Below are 23,075 nucleotides of genomic sequence, written 5' to 3' on the forward strand. Positions count from 1 at the left end.
GTCTACAACACCAGGGGCCTCACTTAGAGCCATAGGCCAGCGTTTAGGGGCCTAGAAAGGGCACTAACTGGTGGAATTGGGGGTGTAATGACAAGAGGAGGCCCACTTGACTGCTGCCTATGGAAGAGCTACACTACATGACCATAAGTATGTGGACAACTGCTCGTCGAATATCTCATTCCAAAATCATGAGCATTAATATGGAGTTGGTCCCCCTTTTGCTGCTATAACAGCCTCCACTCTTCTGGGAAGGCTGTCCACTAGATGTTGGAACATTGCTTCAAGGACTTGCTTCCACTCAGCCACAAAAGCATTAGTGAAGTCGGGCACTGATGTTGGGCAGTTAGGTTTGGCACGCAGTCTGCGTTCTAATTCATCTCAAATGTGTTCGATGGGGTTGAGGTCAGGGCTCTGTGCAGGCCAGTCAGGTTTTCCACACCGATCTCGACAAACCATTTCTGTATGGACCATGGCTTTGTGCACAGGGGCATTGTCATGCTGAAACAGAAAAGGGCCTTCCCCAAACTGTCGCCACAAAGTTAGAAGCACAGCATCGTCTAGAATGTCATTGTATTAAGATTCCCCTTTCCATCCGCCAAATCCAGATTTGTCCGCCGGACTGCCAGATGGTGAAGCATGATTCATCACTCCAGAGAAAGCGTTTCCATTGCTCTAGAGTTCAATGGCGGCGAGCTTTACACCACTTGAGCCGACGCTGCTTGACCATGGAAACCCATTTCATGACGCTCCCGACGAATAGTTATTGTGCTGATGTTGCATCCAGAGTCAGTTTGGAACTCAGTAGTGAGTGTTCCAACCAAGGACAGATGATTCCACAGGCCACAATCAACAGCCTGATCAACTCTATGCGAAGGAGATGTGTCACGCTGTATGAGGCAAATAGCGGTCACACCAGATAGTGACTGGCTTTCTGATCCAGGCCCCTACCTTTTTTTAAGGTATCTGTGACCAACAGATGCATATCTGTATTCTTACTCATGTAAAATCCATAGATTAGGGCCTCGTTTATGCATTTCAATTGACTGATTTCCTTGTATGAACTGTAAATAAATTGTTGCATGTTGTTTATATTTTTGTTCAGTGTATAAATAATGGGGCCATTGTAGGACATTGGGATAAAAGTGTCAAAATGGTTTAAAACAAGTATTACATTTATGCAGTTCCACATGTGTACTTAGAAGAATATACGCAAACTGGCCCATAACTTCACCTACACAACAACATAGGCTTGGGACTATTCTTCCTTTATTAAGCAACAGGTAGCCTAGTGGTTAGAGCGTTGGACGAGTAACCGAAAGGTTGCAAGATCGAATCCCCGAGCTGACAAGGTAAAAATCTGCCATTCTGCCCCTGAACAAGGCAGTTAACCCACTGTTCCTAGGCCGTTATTGTAAATAATAATTTGTTCTTAACTGACTTGCCTAGTTAAATAAAGGTTAAATAAAATAAAAGCAGGCTTCATACAGACACTGGCAAGTAAAATACAAGGCCTTTCAGGGACTGTTTCAAGCACTTAATTGTAATTGTCAAGGACCTCAAAGTTGTACAAATGTATCATTTATATAATTGTACATATATCCCCCCCCACACTAAGTATGCAAAAAGAAGAAAAAAAGGCCAATACCAATTTAAGAATAATTCATTATTTAGGCCTTGCCAATGCATTGATATTCAAATTATTATTATATGTGAGAATAATGTGGACTTGTCTGACTAAATTAATTGGATGCTTGGTGATTTTTCAATAGCCTATGTGGCACACATAATACATCAAAGAATAGGGGTAGCATTAATCTCACTATTTGAATCTCACCATCACTGTTTTTATAATGAGAACGCAAATAAAAACCAGGTTCCTTTTGTATTGGAAGAATGTGTATGGAAAGCCAATTTGAAGCCAGCATTAGACGTTGTCTTCCTCATAATAACCACACGTGGTTTTACCGCAACAGAGTAGAGCAACACTCTTCAATTGAAGCAAAAACTGATTAAAAAAATGTATCACGGATAATTATAAGGGAGTAGGAAAACTTAGAAATTGGCTACAATAATTACAAGGACTTTTCAAGCATTACATTAAAGAAATGTCAGATTTTTAAAGCTAGGCCTAATCCAGTAGTTGAATTTCAGATCTTCAAATTAAAGTTGGATACTTTAAGCCCCTTGTATTGTTTCAAATTGCAGGTGTAACATATGTATTTGTCATGTTATTTCCTTACCAGATCTTATAGAGCCCCATTGCGCTCCCTCTATTTTGCCAATCAGACAGGAGCCCCCACCACCGAGAGGTCCAAGGATGCCACAGTCATTTCCCTGTTGACCAGGGGGCGTTGGAGTGGGCTACGGCCGTCTGGGAGAGATAGGAGGAGCTGGGTTCCTATGAGAGGTTCATGGCTCTGTTCAGGGCGGTCTTCGACCATCCTCCCGACGGCAGAGAGGGAGGTGAGCAACTTCTCCAACTCCAGCAGGGTGCCCAGACTGCTGCAGTGTACTCTCTCACCTTTCGGACTGTGGAAGCTTCCAGCGGATGGAATGAGCTGGCGCTCCGCACTCATTTCCAGAGGACTGTGCGAAGAGGTCTAGACACAGTTGGCGTGACAAGATGACAACCTACTCATTGCGATTGCCATCGTCTGCATAACCTTCTTCGGGAGCGCCAGTGCCCACCTCTCCATTCCCCTACCTCCTTTGGTCGTCCTGAGACAGAGCCTAAACCCATGGAGATAGGGTCCACACCCCTCCCCGCAGCAAAGCGGTGTCGCCAGAGACAGCTGGGTCTCTACGCCTATTGTGGTCAGGAGGGGCACCAGCTTCAGCGATGTCCGTGCGTTCGGGATCCATAAGAACAGAGGGGCGGTCTGGTGATCATCCAACTCCCAGGAAAGGCGTGAGTACTCCATCGTCGTTTCCCGCCAAAACGTTCCTGGTTCCCATTTCACTGGTTGGCTGTACTCGTGATGTTTCTACCTCTCTAGTGGATTCCGGTGCCATGGGGAATTTCATCGGCAAGGCCCCAGTCTCCTCCATGAACATCTCCACATGCCCTGGATAGTCGAGCAGTGGGATCCGGCATTATCACTCACGTCACCTTCACCGTGGGATCCAAGCACCAGGAAGGCCTTCCCTTCCTGTCATTACTACACCAGTGTACAAAGCCATACATGGCCCCCGGTGGCTCCAATGTCATGATCCCACCATCTCCTGGTCGAGGACTGGTCACCCGGATGCCGGAGGACCTGCTTTCCGTTACCCTGCGGTTTCACGTCTATTGAGAGTCCTGCGGTTGCCCTCTAGCCCGTCATCCCAGAGGTTTAACAGGATCTTCGGGAGGTGTTCTCCAAGACCCAAGCCATCTGTCTCCCTCCTCATCTCCCCTGGGACCGTGCCGTCAACCTGCTAGAAGGTTCTGCGCCGCCGTGAAGCCGCATCTACCTTCTGTCGGTGGCTGAGACCGAGGCCATGGAGGAGTACATCCAGGAGGCTCTCTAGCAGGGTTTTGTCCTCTCATCCACCTGTCCTGTATCGGCAGGCTTCTTCTTCTTCATTAACAAGAAGGATGGGTGGCATCAATTACAGAGGTCTCATTCTATTACCTCTAAGTACCGTTACCCTCTTCCGTTGGTACAGGCCAACATCGAACAGCTCAGAGGGGCCTGGTTATTTACGAAGCTGGACCGGCGAAGTAACTACAATCTTATACGCATCCGAGAGGGGGATGAGTGGAAAATGGCCTTCAGCACAACGTCTGGGCACCAGAAGTACTTGGTGATGTCTTAAGGAAAATCCAATGTTCCGTCAGTGTTTCAGGCATTCGTGAATGAGGTGTTCCAGGACATGATTAGGCACCAGGTGGTCATGTGTATCAATGAAATCTTGGTCTACTCGGCCACCTTGGAAGATCACATCGCTCACTTCCGAGTAGTCCCGAGGCGTCTCCTGGAGAACCACTATTATGTTAAAGCGGATAAGTGCCAGTTCCATCAGGTTAAAGTCTCCTTCTTGGAATACCAGAGCTCCGCACCACTGCTGAGACACCCAGGTCCTATGCTGCTCTTCGTGGTGGAGGTGGATGCCTTAGAGGTGGGCGTGGTAACCATCCTGTCCCAACGCCAAGGTAACCCACAGAAATTGTTTTGATGTGCATACTTCTAAAATAAATGTCTCCTGCAGAGAGGAACTATGACTTTGACGACCAGGAGCTCTTGGCGGTGAAGTTGGCATTGGGTGGAGGGCGCCAAGGAGCAATTCCACATCCTCACCGACAAACGGAACCTGGAGTACATATGAACAGGGAGGTGCCTGAACACACGGCAAGCAAGGTGGGCCCTTTACTTCACCAGATTCCACATCACCCTGTCATATCGCCCAGGATCTAAGAACATCAAAGCTGATGCACTGTCCCATATCCACAATTTGGAAGAGGTTCCGATCCAGAGTGCTCCTATGATTCTACCATCTGATATCTTTGCTCCCGTGCTCTGGGACATAGACATGGACATCCACCAGGCTCTGGAGAGGGAACCAGCGCCTGCTACCTGCCCTCCGGTGCGCATCTACGTCCCAATGGAGTTAAGGCATCGCTGGACACCCAGGTATCCCTTGCACTATGCAAGTACTGGTGGCCCACCTTGGCACAGGACATCGCCCGCTATGTCAGCCCCTGCTCCCAATGTGCCCAAACCAAATCTCTCTGGCACGCTCCAGCAGGGAAACTCCTCCCCTTTCCGGGGGCCTTAGCGGCCTTGGTCACATCTGTCCATAGACTTCATAACTGATCTCCCCTTTCTGATGTTTTTACAAATATTATGGTTGTTGTTGACAGATTATCTAAATCCTGCTATTTTATCCCTCTCTCTGGGCTATCTTCCGCTCTCCAGATCGCTGAGGCACTATTCCACCATGTCTTCCGGCACTATGGCCCTTCTTAGGACATCGTTTCCGACCGTAGTCCCCAATTCACTTTGCTGTATGGAGAGCCTTTATGGAGAAGCTGGGGTCCATGGTCAGCCTCATATCTGGGTACCAGCCTCAGCCCAAAGGGCAGATGGAGAGGATAAACCAGGAGCTGGGGAGGTTCCTAAGGAGTCACTGCCAGGACCGACAGGGGGAATGGACCCGGTTCCTTTCCTTCCACTCCTCCACCGGGCTGACTTCTTCGAGTGCGCCCTGGAATACAAACCGGCACTGGCTCCGTGGACTCCGAGCCAGGCAGAGGACCCTGCAGTGGACGAGTGGTTCCGAAAACCAGAGGAGGTGTGGAACGCCGCCCACGTGAGGCTCCAGCGCACCATCTGCCATTAGAAGGATCAGGCGGACCGCCACCGCAGTGAGGCTCCCGTGTTCCATCCTGGTGATCGCGTCTAGCTCTCCACCAGGAGTCTCCCACTCCGCCTTCCCTGTCGGAAGCTGAGTCCCCAGCCCTTCAAGGTCCTCCAAAGGGTCAATGAGGTAACCTATCGTCGACAACTCCCCTCCAACTACCGATTCTCACCATCCTTTCATGTCTCCTTCCTCAAGCCGGTGGTTCCTGGTCGCCTGGCGGATGCAGTCTCTGGCGACACCCCTCCATCTCCCCTGGACATCGAGGGGACCCCAGCCTATGCCGTTAGGTCCCTCCTGGATTCCCATCATCTGGGATTTCCATCTCCACTCTGTACCGGCCCGCTCCGGAGGGGTTACTCTCTCTACAGCGTTAGACGTCTCCGGTGTACTAACCACCGGGCCTGACAACAATCATTAAGCACAGCTGCTCCCCGTCGTTACTCACACCTGGTCATCATGATCTCCTTGATTACTCCCCCTTTATTTAGCCCTCAGATGACAACAGTCACTAGGTAGTAATTGTTTTCTCTTACGTTCTGTACGCTTCTTATGTTTTGTTCATCTGCATTGCTTCGTTATAAAACTCACCTTCTGCACCTGCTTCCTGACTCGTATTGAGATACGTCATTCATTATTTTCCATAGACTGCATAGCCACTCGTTGATCATCCCTTACTTATTGTTTGCCAACGTTGAATTACTGCATGTTTTCTTAGCTAAACTAACCTATCTAGTTAGTTAGCTAGACCAAGTTGACACAAGCTATTTCGGTCTGCTCTAAATCGCTTGTAAATATCTTGCTTTGCAACCTAGAAGAAAAATCACCCAGATAATAATTGTTATGATAGGATTTTTGGTAGGCTATACCGCAGTCTTTGAGTGCCATAGAGAATAAACTGAGCGCAGTGCAAACGTTTGGTGTCACAGAAAGATATACAAATGTTGTGAGTCTGGAAAAATAATCTGTGGTATTGTGTAGGATATAGTAATGTTTCATTAGTTAGTTCGAATTTGAAGTAGGTGTATCTAGCTGTTGTATTTGTATTTCTTCAATTCCTCAAATTATTTCATAAACTATATTGGATAAACGGCTGTACAGATTCCTGGTTCAAATCAACCCAAGATGATGAACCCTGAAGATGTGACAACGTGCATGACAAGGTGGCCCAGAGGAAGCCAGTGCTTCTCAACCCCTACATTGCCCCATTCTTACAAGAGCTCACTGAGATTGAATGAAGACCACTAGTGAGGTAAGTACACACACAAACAACATCAGCTTGATATGTCCCTTGTCCCCTGTATTTTTACCCACAGACTAGCAGCCCTGGTGGTCTCTGTCTCTCATTCTATTATTTATTTTTCTATGCTTATCCTAGGGGTGAGAAGAGCTGACAAATCAGAACTGAGGAGGATTGTTACGGATCCCCACGAGGAACACCTGATGCTCCACTGACTTCCATCTAATGGATGCTCTGCTGCCTAAACTGTCCCGTTGTGTATTTCACCGCCTCTTACCAAGAATAGAGTTGCACCTGATCATAGATCTAGGATTGCACCCAATCCCAATTTTAACCCAAGATGATGAACCTTGAATGTGACAAAGTACATGACAAGGTGGCTCAGATGAAGCCAAGGTGGCGCTTCTCAAGCCCCCCCCCCATTCTCTCACCCCCCACACCCCATACACATAGGCACACAAAATAGTCTTTAAATTAGTGTTGTAATGATGCTCTTATTTGGTTACATATGTGCTAACTGTTCTTCCTTCTATTGTCAGTTTTGTTGTTTAGTTTGTTGTTCATGTTGTTACCAATTTGAATAAATGTATTTTATGTAAAAAATAAATAAAAAACAGAGTTGCCAGCTGAATACTGTAATTTTGTTTTACAGTAGAGATGCTGTAATATATTTCACAGTACTATTTTCCTTACTGTAAAACATTACAGCGTACCTGTAAATTTACAGCAGGGATGCGGTAATATGTTTTAGAGTAAGGAAAATACTGTAAAATACATTACAGCATCTATACAATATTAAGCTGGCAACTCTGGTGCCAGTATAATGCTGTAAATTTAGAAGGAAAAGTTTTACAGCAAACTATGGAAACAATTTCCCCTTGTAGGACAAAACACACCATTGTGGATGCTCACCTTGGCTTTGTTGATGGTACAGTGCAGAGCATTGTTCTCCTGGTCATACAGTAAACTGAAGTCCAGGGTCCCCAACGTAGCTGCAGGGGGGCGAGAGCGAGAGAGAAATCAGATATCAGAGCAGAGATGGCTTAGACTGACCAGGTGGATCCAGATAAAAGCTATAATCCTTTATCCCTTCAATCAATGTAGATAAAGGGGAAGAGACGGGTTAAAAATCATTCTTAAACCTATGAGACAATTGAGACATGGATTGTCAACTCAATTTAGGAAGCTGTCCCTAATGTTTAGTACACTCAGTGTATTTCATGCCGAATGTGAGAGACCATCAACATCAGAATCTACTCCATGGGGCCCATCTGGAGTATTAACTCCTCCAAACATTTCATTAACTACATGATCATACAAACAAATAATTTAACTAGCCCAATAAAGGCCTATTCTACAGCTTGGCCTGGCACCTAAAATGGCATTACATCCTGTCACTTCCTGTGAGAGAGACTGTTAGACCTCTGCTGGGCGTGGGGTGTGTACATCCAAATCCTCGATACCTCCTGTGTTGTCTTCTCGCTGGCATCTGGAGGGTGTGTTCATTCAATAAACATTGCAGCAACAGAGGTTTGGCCACAGAGGTTTGTGTGCGTGAATGAGTGAGTGAGTGTGTGTGTGTGTGTGTTATGCTTCGTAGAAAGGCACCTGAGGGATTAAACCAGATTTGTTTCCGATTACCAAGATTGGTGCCCGAGCGGTGACTTCAACCTCTAATACATGTATGAGATGCTGAGGGGGGACGCGTGTGGTCTTTTATCCTGGGGAATTGCCTCGCAAAATAGTTTTTTTTCCACCACCGTTTCATCACTCCCACCAACTCATTTCTGCCCCTTGGTTGCCTCATAGCACGTAACTGGATTCAAATCCCTTACGCCATGTCGTGTCATTATTTCTGTGCTCTAAAAAGGAACATATACCCAGCATTTTCCCAGCAGCAATCTCAATGAGTGAGTTGAGAGTGAGCAAAAGTTGGCAGATAATAAAAACTATTATGCTAATTCAGGGAGGCATGCAACTGTATGTATCTGGCTGATACAGGAGGAGTGTATGTATTACCATCTATTCAATGACTAAACATCTTTACTTCTGCCCTCTCACATCTCTCTCCATTTCACTCTCTCCCCCGCTAGCTCTCTCTCTCCTTAACTAAAAGTGCTCAGTGCTTCTGGTTTTTGTATTGCAAAGCTATGAATTGGATTCCTCAAAGGCTTGAACATCCTGGGGCAAAACATCATTTCTATCTACACTGAACAAAAATATAAACATAGCATGTAAAGTGTTGGTCCCATGTTACATGAGCTGAAGTAAAAGACTCCACAAAAAGCTTATTTCTCTCAAATTTTGTGCCCAAATTTGTTTACCTCCCTGTTACTGAGCATTTTTCCTTTGCCAAGATAATCCATCCACTTGACAGGTGTGGCATATCAAGAAAATGATTAAACAGCATGATCATTACACAGGTGCACCTTGAGCTGGGGAAAGAGGCCACTCTGAAATGTATAGTTTTGTCACACAACACGTGACAGATGTGTCAAATTTAAGGGAGCGTGCAATTGGCATGCTGACTGCAGGAATGTCCAATTTGCTGTCACCAGATAATTCAATGCTATTTTCTCTACCATAAGCCACAGTAATCACAATAAGCATGCAAAATCTGTAAAAATCTTTGAAGTACATCCAGTCAAAAACATTACAGATGGCTAATCGAATCCATGTCCGCAGAGAGGTTGCAACAAGGTATCGAGAGAGGAGTGGTGGCAACACTCGGGTAATTAACGGAAATGTCAATAACACAAAGAGCAGGCCGTTTGGAGCGGGAGTTAGACAAGAAGAGTAATTATAATTGAACACAGTCTGATTCATCAGCGGCGACTGGCAGCAGCCCTGGCTCGGTGCAGCCGTCTTTCTGCATCTTAAACATATTTTTTCTTTGATTCCATATATGGTGGCCAGCATATAGGCCTACTGCTTTTTGATTCATTATAGTGTGCCAGCCTACTCTTTCAGTGCCATAGAACTTTCAACCTTTGTTTTTTTTCTCTCCCCATTGTACGTATTATAAAGCTCTTTGAGGGTGTATTTAGTGGGCAAGGAGAGCTTTTCTAATCGCCTCATCTTTCTTTTGTTCGGGGCACTCTGGAAAATATAAGAGGTTTCCAGTGGCTGTCGATAGAGGGATGTATGTGTGTGAGAGAAAGAGAGCGAGAGAAAGAGAGGTGAGATGGCACCGGCCGCCTAATTCTGCTGATGAGTTACTCTTGCCCGATGAGCCGAATGCTTCATTAAGCGCTTTTGGGTGCCGTGCCAGATTAATTCCCTTCCCCGCGCATTTCCTAGTGATACACAGATCAAGGCTTCTCAAAGTTTACTTACATTTGGAAGCGCATTAAAGGTCATGAACAGTCCAAATCATGTTTTTCATGAAATTGGATAATATTTGAAGGAAACCAGATCAAGGAATGATGACCAAGGTATGACATTTTTTACTGGTCCCCTCCCCCATGACAAACACTTGGATTAATTATTAAGTAGACATGGTGACCTCAACTGTTATTTTAATACACCAATAGTAACATGACATTCTCTTAGCTAATTTAAATAAGTAACACCTTGTAACCAATGTCGGAGAAGGCAAGTTTGCAGGGGGGCGTAGTTTATAAAGCTAGATAGCTACTCGACTAGTGCCAAAATTTGACTGTGTGGTGTCAGTAAATATAATAATATAATTACCCTATTCATCTATGGCAACGATACTTCTATGTTTCCCCTTTCATCTATGTCTGGTGTTAGCTAGTTACTGGCTAGCTAAGTCTTCAGCCAGTATGGAACAAAAAGGGGGGGAAGTGTCGTTCAAAACTCCAACATAGTTGTCAAGTCAACACATCTGTCAGTGCTGCTGTGAACTGCATCCCGATCGACATGCTAAACGGGAGATTTATATATATAAAAAAAAAAATGATATCATCGATGTGATTTCTATGTATATCACCAAATTTACTTGAGATGATTTTACTGCAACACTGCATCCAAATTGTTTGACATAGGCTTTTCATAGAGCTGTCAGTCAAGGAGAGCTCATGAATATAAGTTCCCTTCCCACACAGCCAGTCTTTTCAAACTTCCTGGTAGTTACCATGAAACAAAAACTACTTTCAGAATGACTGTTCAGGACCTTTAAGACACGTCTTTAGAGAGCAAATGAGCACTCCTCTCTTTTCCACCGAAAACAGCAACATCAGACGAAGTGCTTCATTACGTTGTCGATAAAATGGCCACTTGCCATTGTTCAACAGCGGCCACATTGGGGCCTTTGAGTTGTAATCAAGGCGAAGCTACTTAATAAAAATGAAGAAAGTCTTAATTAAGGCTGTGGGTATTGTGTCAATGGGCCTCTTCAACGGGCCTAACCGTACACAACACCATTACCATAATCATACTTCCATTGTGTCCAACAGAATCAGGGAGTAATTACAAGCCAGTTATCTCCATGGTGAGAGGAGGGCAAGGAAAAAATAGAAAATAGGGTCACTTGTTGTTGGTGGTGGCAAACGGATCACAGGAAGCACAGATGGACATGCCGGCGGCCTTAAAACAAATCGTAAAATGTCAAAGCCATAAAGGCTCAAAGAGAGAAAGGCCATGTTGGATTTGAGTAGCCACAGTGCACAGCAGAGCAAGATTATACCTGACCCAGAATCTTTTGGTCCACTCCTGAGGTCGGTGGCATTATCAAAGGCAGGAAACGATTCCGCGACAGAAACAGCTATTGTACCGACCTGCGCTGCAAATCAAATGAGCAACTCAGGCTAAAAGGGGATGAAACCATGGAAATCAAGATGTGATACTGTATGATTGGAGGCAATAATAACGCTAATACCACTGGGGTGTCTGATTTGAATTTAGGACTGTTTAAATCTTGCATTAATGACAGACAGTATGTCTGGGCATTCAAAGTACAATAGTGTAAATCATTGTCTTACAGACAACATAAACAAACAGAATGGCGACATTAAAATATTTGGTAACAATCTAAGTTGACTACATACACTACCGGCCAAAAGTTATTTAATTTTTTTACTATTTTCTACATAGTAGAATAAGGTTGGGGGAATGTGGAGGCCAGGTCATCTGATGCAACACTCCATCACTCTCCTTCTTGGTAGCCCTCACACAGCCTGGAGGTGGTGTTGGGTCATTGTCCTGTGGAAAAACAAATTATAGTCCCACGAAGCCCAAACCAGATGGAATGGCATATTGCTGCAGAATGCTATGGTAGCCATGCTGGTTAAGTGTGCCTTGAACTCTAAACAAATCACAGACAGTGTCCCCAGCAAAGCACCCCAATACCATAACACCTCCTCTTCTATGCTTCACAGTCCGAAATACACATGTGGAGATCATCCGTTCACCCACACCGCGTCTCACAAAGACACAGCAGTTGGAACCAAACATCTTCAATTTAGACTCATCAGACCAAAGGACAGATTTCCACCGGTCTAATGTCCATTGCTCGTGTTTCTTGGCCAAAGCAAGTCTCTTTTTATTATTGGTGTCCTTTAGTAGTGGTTTCTTTGCAGCACTTCAATCCATGAAGGCCTGACTCACACAGTCTCTGAACAGTTGATGTTGAGATGAGTCTGTTACTCTGTGAAGATTTTTATTTGGACTGCAATTTCTGAGGCTGTTTACACTAATGAACTTATCCTCTGCAGCAGAGGTAACTCTGGTTCTTCCTTTCCTGTGGTGGCCCTCATGAGAGCCAGATTCATCATAGCGCTTGATGGCATTTACGACTGCACTTCAATAACAAAGTTATTGTATTTTTCCGTATTGACTGACCTTCATGTCTTAAAGTAACGATGGACTGTCGTTTTTCTTTGCTTATTTGAGCCGTTCTTGCCACAATATGGACTTGGTCTTTTACCAAATAGGGCTATCTTCTGTATAGCCCCTACATTTTCACAACACAACTTGATTGGCTCAAACGCATTAAGGAAAGAAATTCCACAAATGAACTTTTAAGAAGGCACACCTGTTAATTCAAATCCATTACAGGTCACTACATCCTGGAGCTGGTTGAGAGAAAGTCAAGAGTGTGCAAAGCAGTCATCAAGGCAAAGGGTGGCTATTTGAAAAATCTCAAATATATTTAGATTTTTTAACAACTTTTTGGTTACTACATGATTCCATAGGTGTCATGTCATAGTTCTGATACCTTCACTATTATTCTACAATGTAGAAAATAGTAAAAATAAAGAAAAACCCACAAATGAGTTGGTGTTCTTAAACTTTTCACCGGTAGTGTAGGTAAAAAAAATTGGTAAAAAGGATTTTAGTTTCCCTGCATTCAATCTCACCCTATCCCAGTCTGCTGTCCCCACTTGCTTCAAGATGTCCACCATTGTTCCTGTACCCAAAAAAAGCAAAGGTAACTGAACTAAATTACTATCACCCCGTAGCACTCACTTCTGTCATCAGGAAGTGCTTTGAGTGGCAAGTTAAGGATCATATCACCTTCACTTTACCTGACAGCCTAGACCCACTTCAATTTGTATGCCCCAATAGATCCACAGACGATGCAGTCTCCATCGCACTGCACTATCCCATCGGGACAAGAGGACTACCTATGTAAGAATGCTGTTCAGTGACTATAGCTCACCATTCAACACCATACTACCGTCCAAGCTCATCATGAAGGCCAGGGCCCTGGGTCTGAACCCCGCCCTGTGCAACTGGGTCCTGGACTTCCGTGCGGGCTGCCCCCAGGTGGTGAAGGTAGACAACAACACCTCCACTACGCTGATCCTCAAAACAAGGACCCTACAAGGGTGCATGCTCAGCCCCCTCCTGTTCTACCTGTTCACCCATGACTGCGAGCCATGCATGCCTCCAACTCAATCATAGAGTTTGCAGACGACACAACAGTAGTAGGCCTGATTACCAACAATGACGAGACAGCCTACAGGGAGGAGGTGAGGGCCCTGGCGGAGTGGTACCAGGAAAATAACCCCTCCCTCAATGTCAACAAAACGAAGGAGCTTCAGGATACAGGAGGGAGCACACCCCATCCAAGACGAATAGCTTCTAATTCCTCGGCGTACACATCACTGACATTCTGAAATGGTCCATGTACACAGACAGTGTGGTGAAGGCACAACAGCGCCTCTTCTACCTTAGGGGGCTGAATAAATTTCCCTTGGCCCCGAAGATCTCACAAATGTTTACAGATGCACCCTTGAGGGCATCCTGTCCGGATAGTATGGCAACTGCACTGCCTGCATCTACAGGGCTCTCTAGAGGGTGGTGTGTTCTGCTCAACGCATCACCGGGGGCACACTGCCCGCCCTCCTGGACACCTAGAGCATCCAATCTCCACAGGAAGGCCAAAAAATCATCAAGGACAACAACCACCCGAGGCACTGTGCTTTTACCCCGCTATCATCCAGAAGGCGAGTTCGATACAGGTGCATCAAAGCTGGGACCGAGAAACTGAAAAACAGCTTCCACCTCAAGGCCATCAGACTGTTAAATAGTTACCACTAGCCGACTACCACCTGGTTATTCAACCCTGGACCTTAGAGGATGCTGCCCAATGTACTGTTGAAGCCAGAAGTTTACATACACCTTAGCCAAATACATTTAAACTCAGTTTTTCACAATTCCTGACGTTTAATCCTAGTATAAATTCCCTGGTTAGGTCAGTTAGGATTACCACTTTATTTTAAGAATGTGAAATGTCAGAATAATAGTAGAGAGAATTATATATTTTAGCTTTTATTTCTTTCATCACATTCCCAGGGGGTCAGAAGTTTACATACACTCAATTAGTATTTGGTAGCATTGCCTTTAAATTGTTTAACTTGGGTCAAACATTTCAGGTAGCCTTCCACAAGCTTCCCACAATAAGTTGGGATAATTTTGGCCCATTCCTCCTGACAGAGCTGGTGTAACGGAGTCAGGATTGTAAGGCCTCCTTGCTTGCACACACATTTAACTCCCTGACTGATGTCTTGAGATGTTGCTTCAATATATCCACATAATTTTCCTACCTCACAATCTATTTTGTGACGTGCACCAGTCCCTCCTGCAGCAAAGCACCCCCACAAAATGATGCTGCCACTCCCGTGTTTCACGGTTGGGATGGTGATATTCGGCTTGCAAGCCTCCTCCTTTTTCCTCTAAACATAATGATGGTCATTATGGCCAAACAGTTCCATTTTTGTTTCATCAAAAAATACGATTACCAAAAAGTACGATCTTTGTCCCCATGTGCAGTTGCAAACCATAGTCTGGCTTTTTTATGGCGGTTTTGGAGCAGTGGCTTCTTCCTTGTTGAGCGGCCTTTCAGGTTATGTCAATATAGGATTTGTTTTACTGTGGATATAGATATTTTTGTACCCGTTTCCTCCAGCATCTTCACATGGTCCTTTGCTGCTGTTCTGAGATTGATTTGCACTTTTCGCACCAGAACACGTCTCCTTCCTGAGTGGTATGATGGCTGGTTGGTCCCATGGTGTCTATACTTGCATACTATTGTTCGTACAGATGAACGTGGTACCATCAGGCATTTGGAAATTGCTCCCAAGGATGAACCAGACTTGTGGAGGTCTACAATATTTTTTCTGACATCTTGGCTGATTTATTTTGATTTTCTCATGATGTCAAGCAAAGAGGCACTGAGTTTGAAGGTAGGCCTTGAAATACATACACAGGTACACATCCAATTGGCTCACATGATGTCTATAAGCCTATGAGAAGCTTCTAAAGTCATGACATTTTCTGGAAAGGCACAGTTAACTTAGTGTATGTAAACTTCTGACGCAATGGAATTGTGATACAGTGAATTATAAGTGAAATAATCTGTCTGTAAACAATTGTTGGACAAATTACTTGTGTCATGCACAAAATAGATGTCCGAATCGACTTGCCAAAACTATAGTTTGTTAACAGGACATTTGTGGTGGTTGAAAAACAAGTTTAATGACTCCAACCTAAGTGTATGTAAACGTCCGACTTCAACTATGTTTCATGTTTTGTGTGGACCCCAGGAAGCGTAGATGCTGCTTTTGCAACAGCTAATGGAGATCCTAATAAAATACCAAATACTACGATGAGCTATAATGCTAAGCTATTTACCAGCTATGTGTGGCATCATGTTTGTTAATGTTATACAATGCATTCTGGGTGTCACGTAAACATCTGTCAGACCAAAGATGTTATAACAAAATAAGGTGAGGGATGTTTCACCCATCTTTCGTGTAAACTTCCATAAGTGATGGTAGACGACACACCCCCTTCAACATGAATACTGAAAACAGACCAAACTTATCGTCTCCTCTTCTTATCTTTGGTTGACCCGAAAAAAACAATCATCGTGGCGCGCACAAATTACCCATCCTCGGATTACTTTCCATTTTTAGAAAGTGTTTTACTCAATTATTTCGATCAATGGTGAGCTCACCCATGATGTGATGAACTGGAAATAGTCATTTCTATTCGCTAATTCATATTATGGTTTCTGTCAGCCGAGAGTTAGATAAATATAACCACTCCTGTTAGTAATTTCCTCAGCACTAGGACTAATGTACTGTAGCCTACATTTTCCGATTCGGGTGATTGTGTTATGCTTTCACCACTTCTGTGAATGTCTGAACATTGCATCACAAAATAAACTGGTTACATTCAGGACATAACGTTGTAAGGAATGTGTTTGGGCAAAATGTTTCTGTGAAAAAAAAACTGTTGCCAGCTCAAACGCTGACTGTTGCATCAATTGAAACTGTACATTCTAAATAAGCGTTCTAATGACCACTGTAGAATGATGACACCTATCTGTTGCTTTGCGCCAAAGGGTTAAGTAGAACGTCAAAGAATTTTTACTTAAATACTTTGTGGTGACCTGTCATTCAGGGCAGAGCCCGTTTTGCATGTTATTTTGGCATTAATAGTGTCACATATCAGTTTGCAAACAATGTAAAAATCTTTGAGTTAACAAAGCTACATACATACATGGTGTCTTAGATTTTGCAGTGACGTAGTGCGGTGATGTAGTGTCCCCATGAGTGACAGAACACTGAGCGAGCTCAAAATTTCAAGCCCCTTGGGTGCTGCCATAGAGTTACATTAGAAGTGCCCATTCAAGAAGGCTCAAGGTCATTGGCCACAGATAAAATTGTCAAATCCCGTTATATCTACCGTAGCTTTGATTGGACTGATCATGTCAACATCATACTTTCAAAATCTTAGCTAGGAAGCTAGATATGCAGTCATCATTGTGAATCAAGTTGACAATCTACTGGCAAATCCTTTTCAATTCTTGTCATATGAAGATAAAACATATCGGTGCTTATCGGCCATTGGACATTAACATTACACAACAAGTTGGAAAATTGGAAATTCAACAATGAGTGGTTCAGAAGAAATCAGTGGCTAATTGCAAGAGCAGCAAAGCAATCACTAGCCTGCTATTCAATGGAGTGGGTGTGTGATCCAAGTCTGGGTTTAAGGGCCTCTTTTCCAAGCTTAAAAGTATAAAACAAGGGCCAGAAAAAGTTGAATACATTGGCCATGTTGTCAATCCAGCATGACTACTGCCGCATTCAAAACAACTGGAAACTCGGAACTGGGAAATCTCAGACTTCAGTGAGTTCAAGACAGCTGGGAACTCTGTTTAAAAAAAAAAATAGATCCAACTGGGAAAATACATTCTGAACTGTCATCCAACTCGGAATTCAGAGTCGGGAACTCGACATCTTTTCAGAGCTCTGACCTTAAGATCACTGATGTCATGATTCAACATTGTTTTTTTTCTCCAGAGTTGCCAGTTGTCTTGAAAGCACCATAATTGCAGAGAATGCCAGATTTTGATGACAAAGTTTGCCCACAAGGACGACCGCGCACAGAACATCAAGTTGAGTCCAAAAATGTATTGTATGCTTCCGCATAAACGATGTAATATGCCAGGGAGATATGTATACTCTAGCTAAGAAAGTAATAGTAAGTGTATGTTGTGTAGTAAGCTGTTAGTAGCCCATGTGCCTAATAATTTGGTCCCTTTCCCACTCATAAGTTAACCTACTGTTCTGACTTGGTGGTGCACATGTTTTAGAGAAATGTAATCATCAAATATTGTAAGAGCTTTCATTGTCTGCTTATATGCCCCTTTTATTTATCCAAAGGTTTTGACTAGGTGTACAGGGAGAATACCCCAAAAACAGTCCATGTTCAGAATTCTGTCACTGTACATTTCAAAAGCGCTGAACAAATAGTTATGACTGTCTGCCCGAGCTCGCTTATTAATGTCTTAATCAAAATTAAGGATGGCCTCTTATCCGCTCGTTGTCACCTTATGCCATAGTTTGTACATCTCAATTGTCAGTAGAAACCACATTTGTTTAAGCAAGTCAGCCATATCAGCTGTTTTTAAAAAAAGGCAGTAAATGAGACTGAATGAACTGTTTTGCTGCCAGACAAGGCTCTGCTGATTGCCAGGTGTAGCAGTGGTAAGGATTCACTCCATGGTGCTGAAAAGAAAGCTCTGATGTTGGGACAGCTTTATATAGGTCCTAACAGTTTGTGGGCACTGTTTGTCACCGTTATAGTGCAATTAATGTATTGTTTAGTGCTGTGTTGTGGCTTTGCTGGCATGCATCTACAAATTAATTTTAGGGGGAGTTTGCCCCATCAAGATGTACATGATAAAATCACTACCGAGTACTTTATACCACTGATTATGGCTTGAGGCCAAAACAACCTACAGAGAGAGAAAGAGCGAGAGAGCGAGAGAAAATGAAAGATGGAGATAGAGATATGCAAAGTCCATTTCTACCCTGCTCTCGCTACGTTCTATAGAGACGCTAAATAGGATTTGCATGATGCTCTGTAGACAGCAGTAGGGAAACATACCCACATCCACACTCATAAAACATGTCAATGATAGAGCTGGAGAGTATTAGGGACAGACTGGTAAAGACTAAGAGACTGCCAAGTGCATACTGCAGCAGGGACAGAGTTCTTGCCATCTGATGGAGTAGGCTACCGGCTGATTGGAGCAGTGCTTTAGCTCCTCACTAATCACTCCTCTTCCTACACCATGAAGCACCTGTGCCTCTGCAGGGCATTGTCAGTGACGGCTGGAAGCTGGGACAAATTGAAGGAAAGCAAATCCCCAGATTTCACAGCATGGGTGAAAAAGAAGGAGGGGCTGGAATGGTGATGTTTCTGCGTGTATGTGCGTGTGGTGTTGGGGTCTGCCAATGTACCTGGAGGGGGTGTGTGTGTGTGTGTGTGTGTGTGCACATAGTAAGTATGTACATTATGTGTCTACAGTACATGTTTTTATGCGTGTTTGGTGTCAGAGTCCATCAATGTGTCTGGAGGTAGTGTGCACACTGAATAACTATTGGGTATTTTATTAGGATCCCCATTAGCTGTTGCAAAAGCAGCAGCTACTCTTCCTGAGCTCATGTATTCTATGTATCTACAATATATGCATTTATGTATTTTGTGTGTATGTGTGTTTGCGTATGGTTCTGGTGTCAGCCAGACAGCTTAATCTTTCAGGACCCCAGGGCATTATTAGGAATCAGGGGAGTGTATGAGGCAGACTTGATCCCCTATGATTTCAAGAACAATAAATGGGTGGGTGTAGAGCAGGGGTGCCAATTTATTTGGCCCCATGGGCCGCATCCGGTCTTCAACGCTGAAAATTGGCTATATTTCATCGCCGTCAAAATTGGCAAAGAAATGGTCCTTTATTGTTTTTGATCCCTAAACGTCTAGCTCTCATTTCGGTGATTATTAGCAGACTTATATTCATACATTTCTTGCCACATCTACTTCCGTTCCGGCGCTCAACATCTCCTGTCTACTAACCACCGGTCCTGGCAACCCATCATTAAGCACACATGGCAACCATCATCACGCACACCTGCGCCCCATCATTAGCCACTTCATCACTACTCTGATTACCTCTGCTTTATATAGCCCTCTGTTGTATCACTCATTAGGCATTCTTGTTTCTGTTTTCATGTTCAGATGCTACTCCTGTTTTTGTATTCACTCTGTTTGTTCCAATTAAACTCACAGAGTGCACTTGCTTCCTGACTCCCTGCATCGTCATCACAGAATACTGCCTCACAAAATGAAAGCAGCAGCCAACCGAGACATCTCCCAGGTGGTCAATGAACAAGACCTACTTAGCCAACACCACGACCAGCTGGTGCAACTGGGGAAGGTGATGGATGAGGTCCATCCGCGTTCTTCAACATCTAGATCTTCCCCAAAGGGCGTCAACCCGAATGAGGGGAGGATCCTCTACCATAAGTCGACCCAGCACCTCAGCCCATTCAGCAGTCCGCCCAGGCCAAGGATGTCCGTTTGTCCATCCCGGACAAATATGACGGGACTCCATCCAAATGCCCCGACTTCTTCCTCCAGTGCTCCCTCTTTTTCCCTCATCAGATGGGTGCCCCCACCACCAAGAGTTCCAAGGTTGCCACGATTATTTCCCTGCTGACCAGGCGTTGGAGTGGGCTACGGCCGTCTGGGAGAGAGGAGGAGCTGGGTACCTATGGCTCTGCTTAGAGGAGTCTTCGATCATCCACCAGAGGGTAGAGATGGGGGTTTGCTGCCTAGTCCAACTTCAGCAGGATGGCCAGACCGCTGCGGAGTACGCCCTCCCCTTCCGTACAGTGGCAGCATCCAGCAGATGGAATGATGTTTAGATATACGTTTTGGGGAATTGGATGAGTCTCAATCCACTGCATCCGCCAATGTCGCACTTCTGCATCAGCGGTGAAAGGTAGCAGAGCTCGAGCGGTGTTTGCCCGACCATGAGACATCAGGAAAATCGTTCTCACGTAAACGTCTGTAGCCTCCAAATGGTTTGACAAACTATTACACATCTATGGAAAGGTGGAGACTCTCACAAACACAATGGTGTCCTCCGTTTTGCTCTACGTCCACCACAAGTGTCAGCAGACTCGTCTGAAGTCGGTACCGTCGATGTGCCAACTTCTGTTTCGTAGCATCTGAACCGTTTGGGCTACAAACTAATGGGACCCCACTGTGGAACGGGTAGGTTCTAACGAAGACGATGGTTTTCACTCTACAACCCCCACAAGTGTCACAGCACTCATCTGAAGGTAACCGGTAACCAAGTATCTTGAGGTGTGTTCCACCATCGATAGCAACTTGTAACTTTAATGGTTACACCTACTGTGGATGGAGCAATACATGCTTCCCATATGGCAAGATAGTTTGGTTTCTTTCTTCTTTTGGAGTAGCCTAATCCACCCCTTCCTTTGTCTGTGGTAGAGTCTGTGTGTGTGTGTGTGTGTGTGTGTGTGTGTGTGTGTGTGGATTAAGCATTGGGAACATGCTGGAGTGGCAGATCTCATAAAGTGACGATTTATGGATCAGCCCAGACGCACCTCAGCCCTTATGTATGTCCTGAAAGATACCTGCCAGACAGACATGTTGTTCACATCCTATCTCCTCTGCTTGGAGATCGAGGGAGATATCGTTTGATCACACAGAGTTGGAGGGCTTTAGTTTCTGCACAGATATCTGGAATTAAAGTGCGGCTCATCCATAACCCCTTGTCAGCCCTGTCTTGAGTGATCTTGTCCTTCCCCTCCTTGGGTGGAGTACCAGAAATCTTCATCGCGCTGTGGTCAGATGGACGACAAATGGCATATAGAGGAGAGAATCTCAGCTGGGGCTCTAATGAGAAGACGACTTGCTATCCTTGTATAACCTCTAGTTAAAAATGCATTTTCTTTGTCTATCTATCTGTATCAAGCAGCTAAAGGAACATTGTGCCTTTACTAAGATGCATCATTGCTATATAACAATACTATGACCATTGAATAAATCTCAATGTCAAACTGGCACAATCAAACCTCACCTCTCTACTGTGACAGCGCATGTGTGGAACCTGGTGAGCATTCGGGCACACAATACCTACAAGACGCAGGCCTACTGTTGATGGGGAGAGTTGCACTGACGTACAGCACTGTGACACGCAGTGCAATCAAATTATTATTTTGAGGCAAGAGATGGGCCACAGAGTGAGAAGAGGCCAGCTGCAGTGTTAGTATGCTAGCTTCACTGATAGCTGAAGTAGACTGGCTCCCAGGCTAACTTCTCTCATTGGCTCCTTTGCACACGTAGACAAGTACACGCATGCACATTTATGCACACACGCACACACACAGGACCGCCCACACACACAGGCCCGTCCACACACACAGGCCCGTCCACACACACAGGCCCGTCCACACACACACACACACACATAATACAGTAGGAGGTGTCTACTGCTAGACAGCCAGACACACTATCACAACATCAGTCTCCACCAGAAAGATCTTGCTACCTGAGAGCGCTGCTCTAAGCCTCCAGTCTGCCGCTCAAGTCTTGACCAGGACTACACGGGATCTGCCTAGGTGAACTTAACACTAGTAAAATAAATTCAAACATCAAACATTGCAGTGATTTGAAATCAGTAATGGAACTAATCATTTTTGTACACACACACTTTTTTTTTGCCATAATCTGTTTCTGCAGGTCAAAGTTGTCTCATTACAACAATGGCTGCCTGCCTATACCTTCTCAATACATCACATACTGTATATCTACAGAACATGAACTGAGAGACGGGCAATAACCAATAACAGAAAAAGGCTCCTATAGCCGCAGCTAATGGTTGAAATAAACAGAAGGAAGAGATGCCTGCTGATTTTGCAGAAACCTGGTTTCCCCTAAATCAACAGACGTTAGAATTAATTTTAAGGCCTATTTATGAAATCCTTCTTTGTTGACTACAGCTTGGGGATTTTCACCACTTAGTGTGTGTGTTTCGATGAAAATGATTTGAAGGAGACAGCTGGCTGTTTTAAGATACACTGACCAAGGGGATGGGATAAAGCCTTTACTAGCCTTTAGAGGATAGAGGATGAGAAGGATTGGGATTTCTTAGACGAGGGATACAGCAGATGATTGTGCGTGCGTGCGTGAGTTGGTGCGTACATGCACTCTTTGAAAAAAAGGTTCTTCAACATTTCCCATAGAAGAACCCTTTTTGGTTCCAGGTAGAACCCTCTGTTGAAAGGGTTCTACATGGAACCCAAAAGGGATAGCACCTTTTTTTCCCGTAGAGGTTGCGTACTGTATGTGTTCCTTCCCACCAGCACTAATAACGGCAGCATTTCTGCAGCTTCCTAGGCTGTTAAAGACCTGAATCTTACCTCAAATGGGTTTTTAATACTTCAGTGCCTTTAATGCTCGAGCCAGACTAAACAAACATCCTAACTGTCCTGTACCAGCTGTCAAGACAATAACTTCCCACATTTTCTCAGTGTTCATCCAATGGGCAGTAACAGACCTGAATCTGACCTCTTATGACACATCCTTGATTTCTGCACATCAAATGGTGTTATTGTACTTGAAACACTATAATCCCAAACTCAGTTCCAGATAAATCAGGACCCGCACAGCTTTTGAAAAATCCTTTGTTGTCTCGCTTAAA

At 44.5% G+C, this 23,075-nt stretch overlaps 1 protein-coding gene across 6 annotated transcripts in view; it reads right to left on the reverse strand.

Moving 5' to 3' along the window:
* Positions 1-23,075, reverse strand: part of LOC112258064 (double C2-like domain-containing protein beta) — a 310,407-nt gene that overhangs the window by 84,049 nt on the left and 203,283 nt on the right. For all 6 annotated transcript variants that reach the window (XM_042326975.1, XM_042326974.1, XM_042326973.1 and 3 more), the window contains one exon: positions 7,493-7,572. In XM_042326975.1, coding sequence (XP_042182909.1) covers positions 7,493-7,572 — 80 coding nt within the window. The remainder of the gene's footprint in view (positions 1-7,492; positions 7,573-23,075) is intronic.

This window comes from Oncorhynchus tshawytscha, linkage group LG09 (genome assembly GCF_018296145.1).
Source record: "Oncorhynchus tshawytscha isolate Ot180627B linkage group LG09, Otsh_v2.0, whole genome shotgun sequence".
Lineage (NCBI taxonomy): Eukaryota > Metazoa > Chordata > Actinopteri > Salmoniformes > Salmonidae > Oncorhynchus > Oncorhynchus tshawytscha.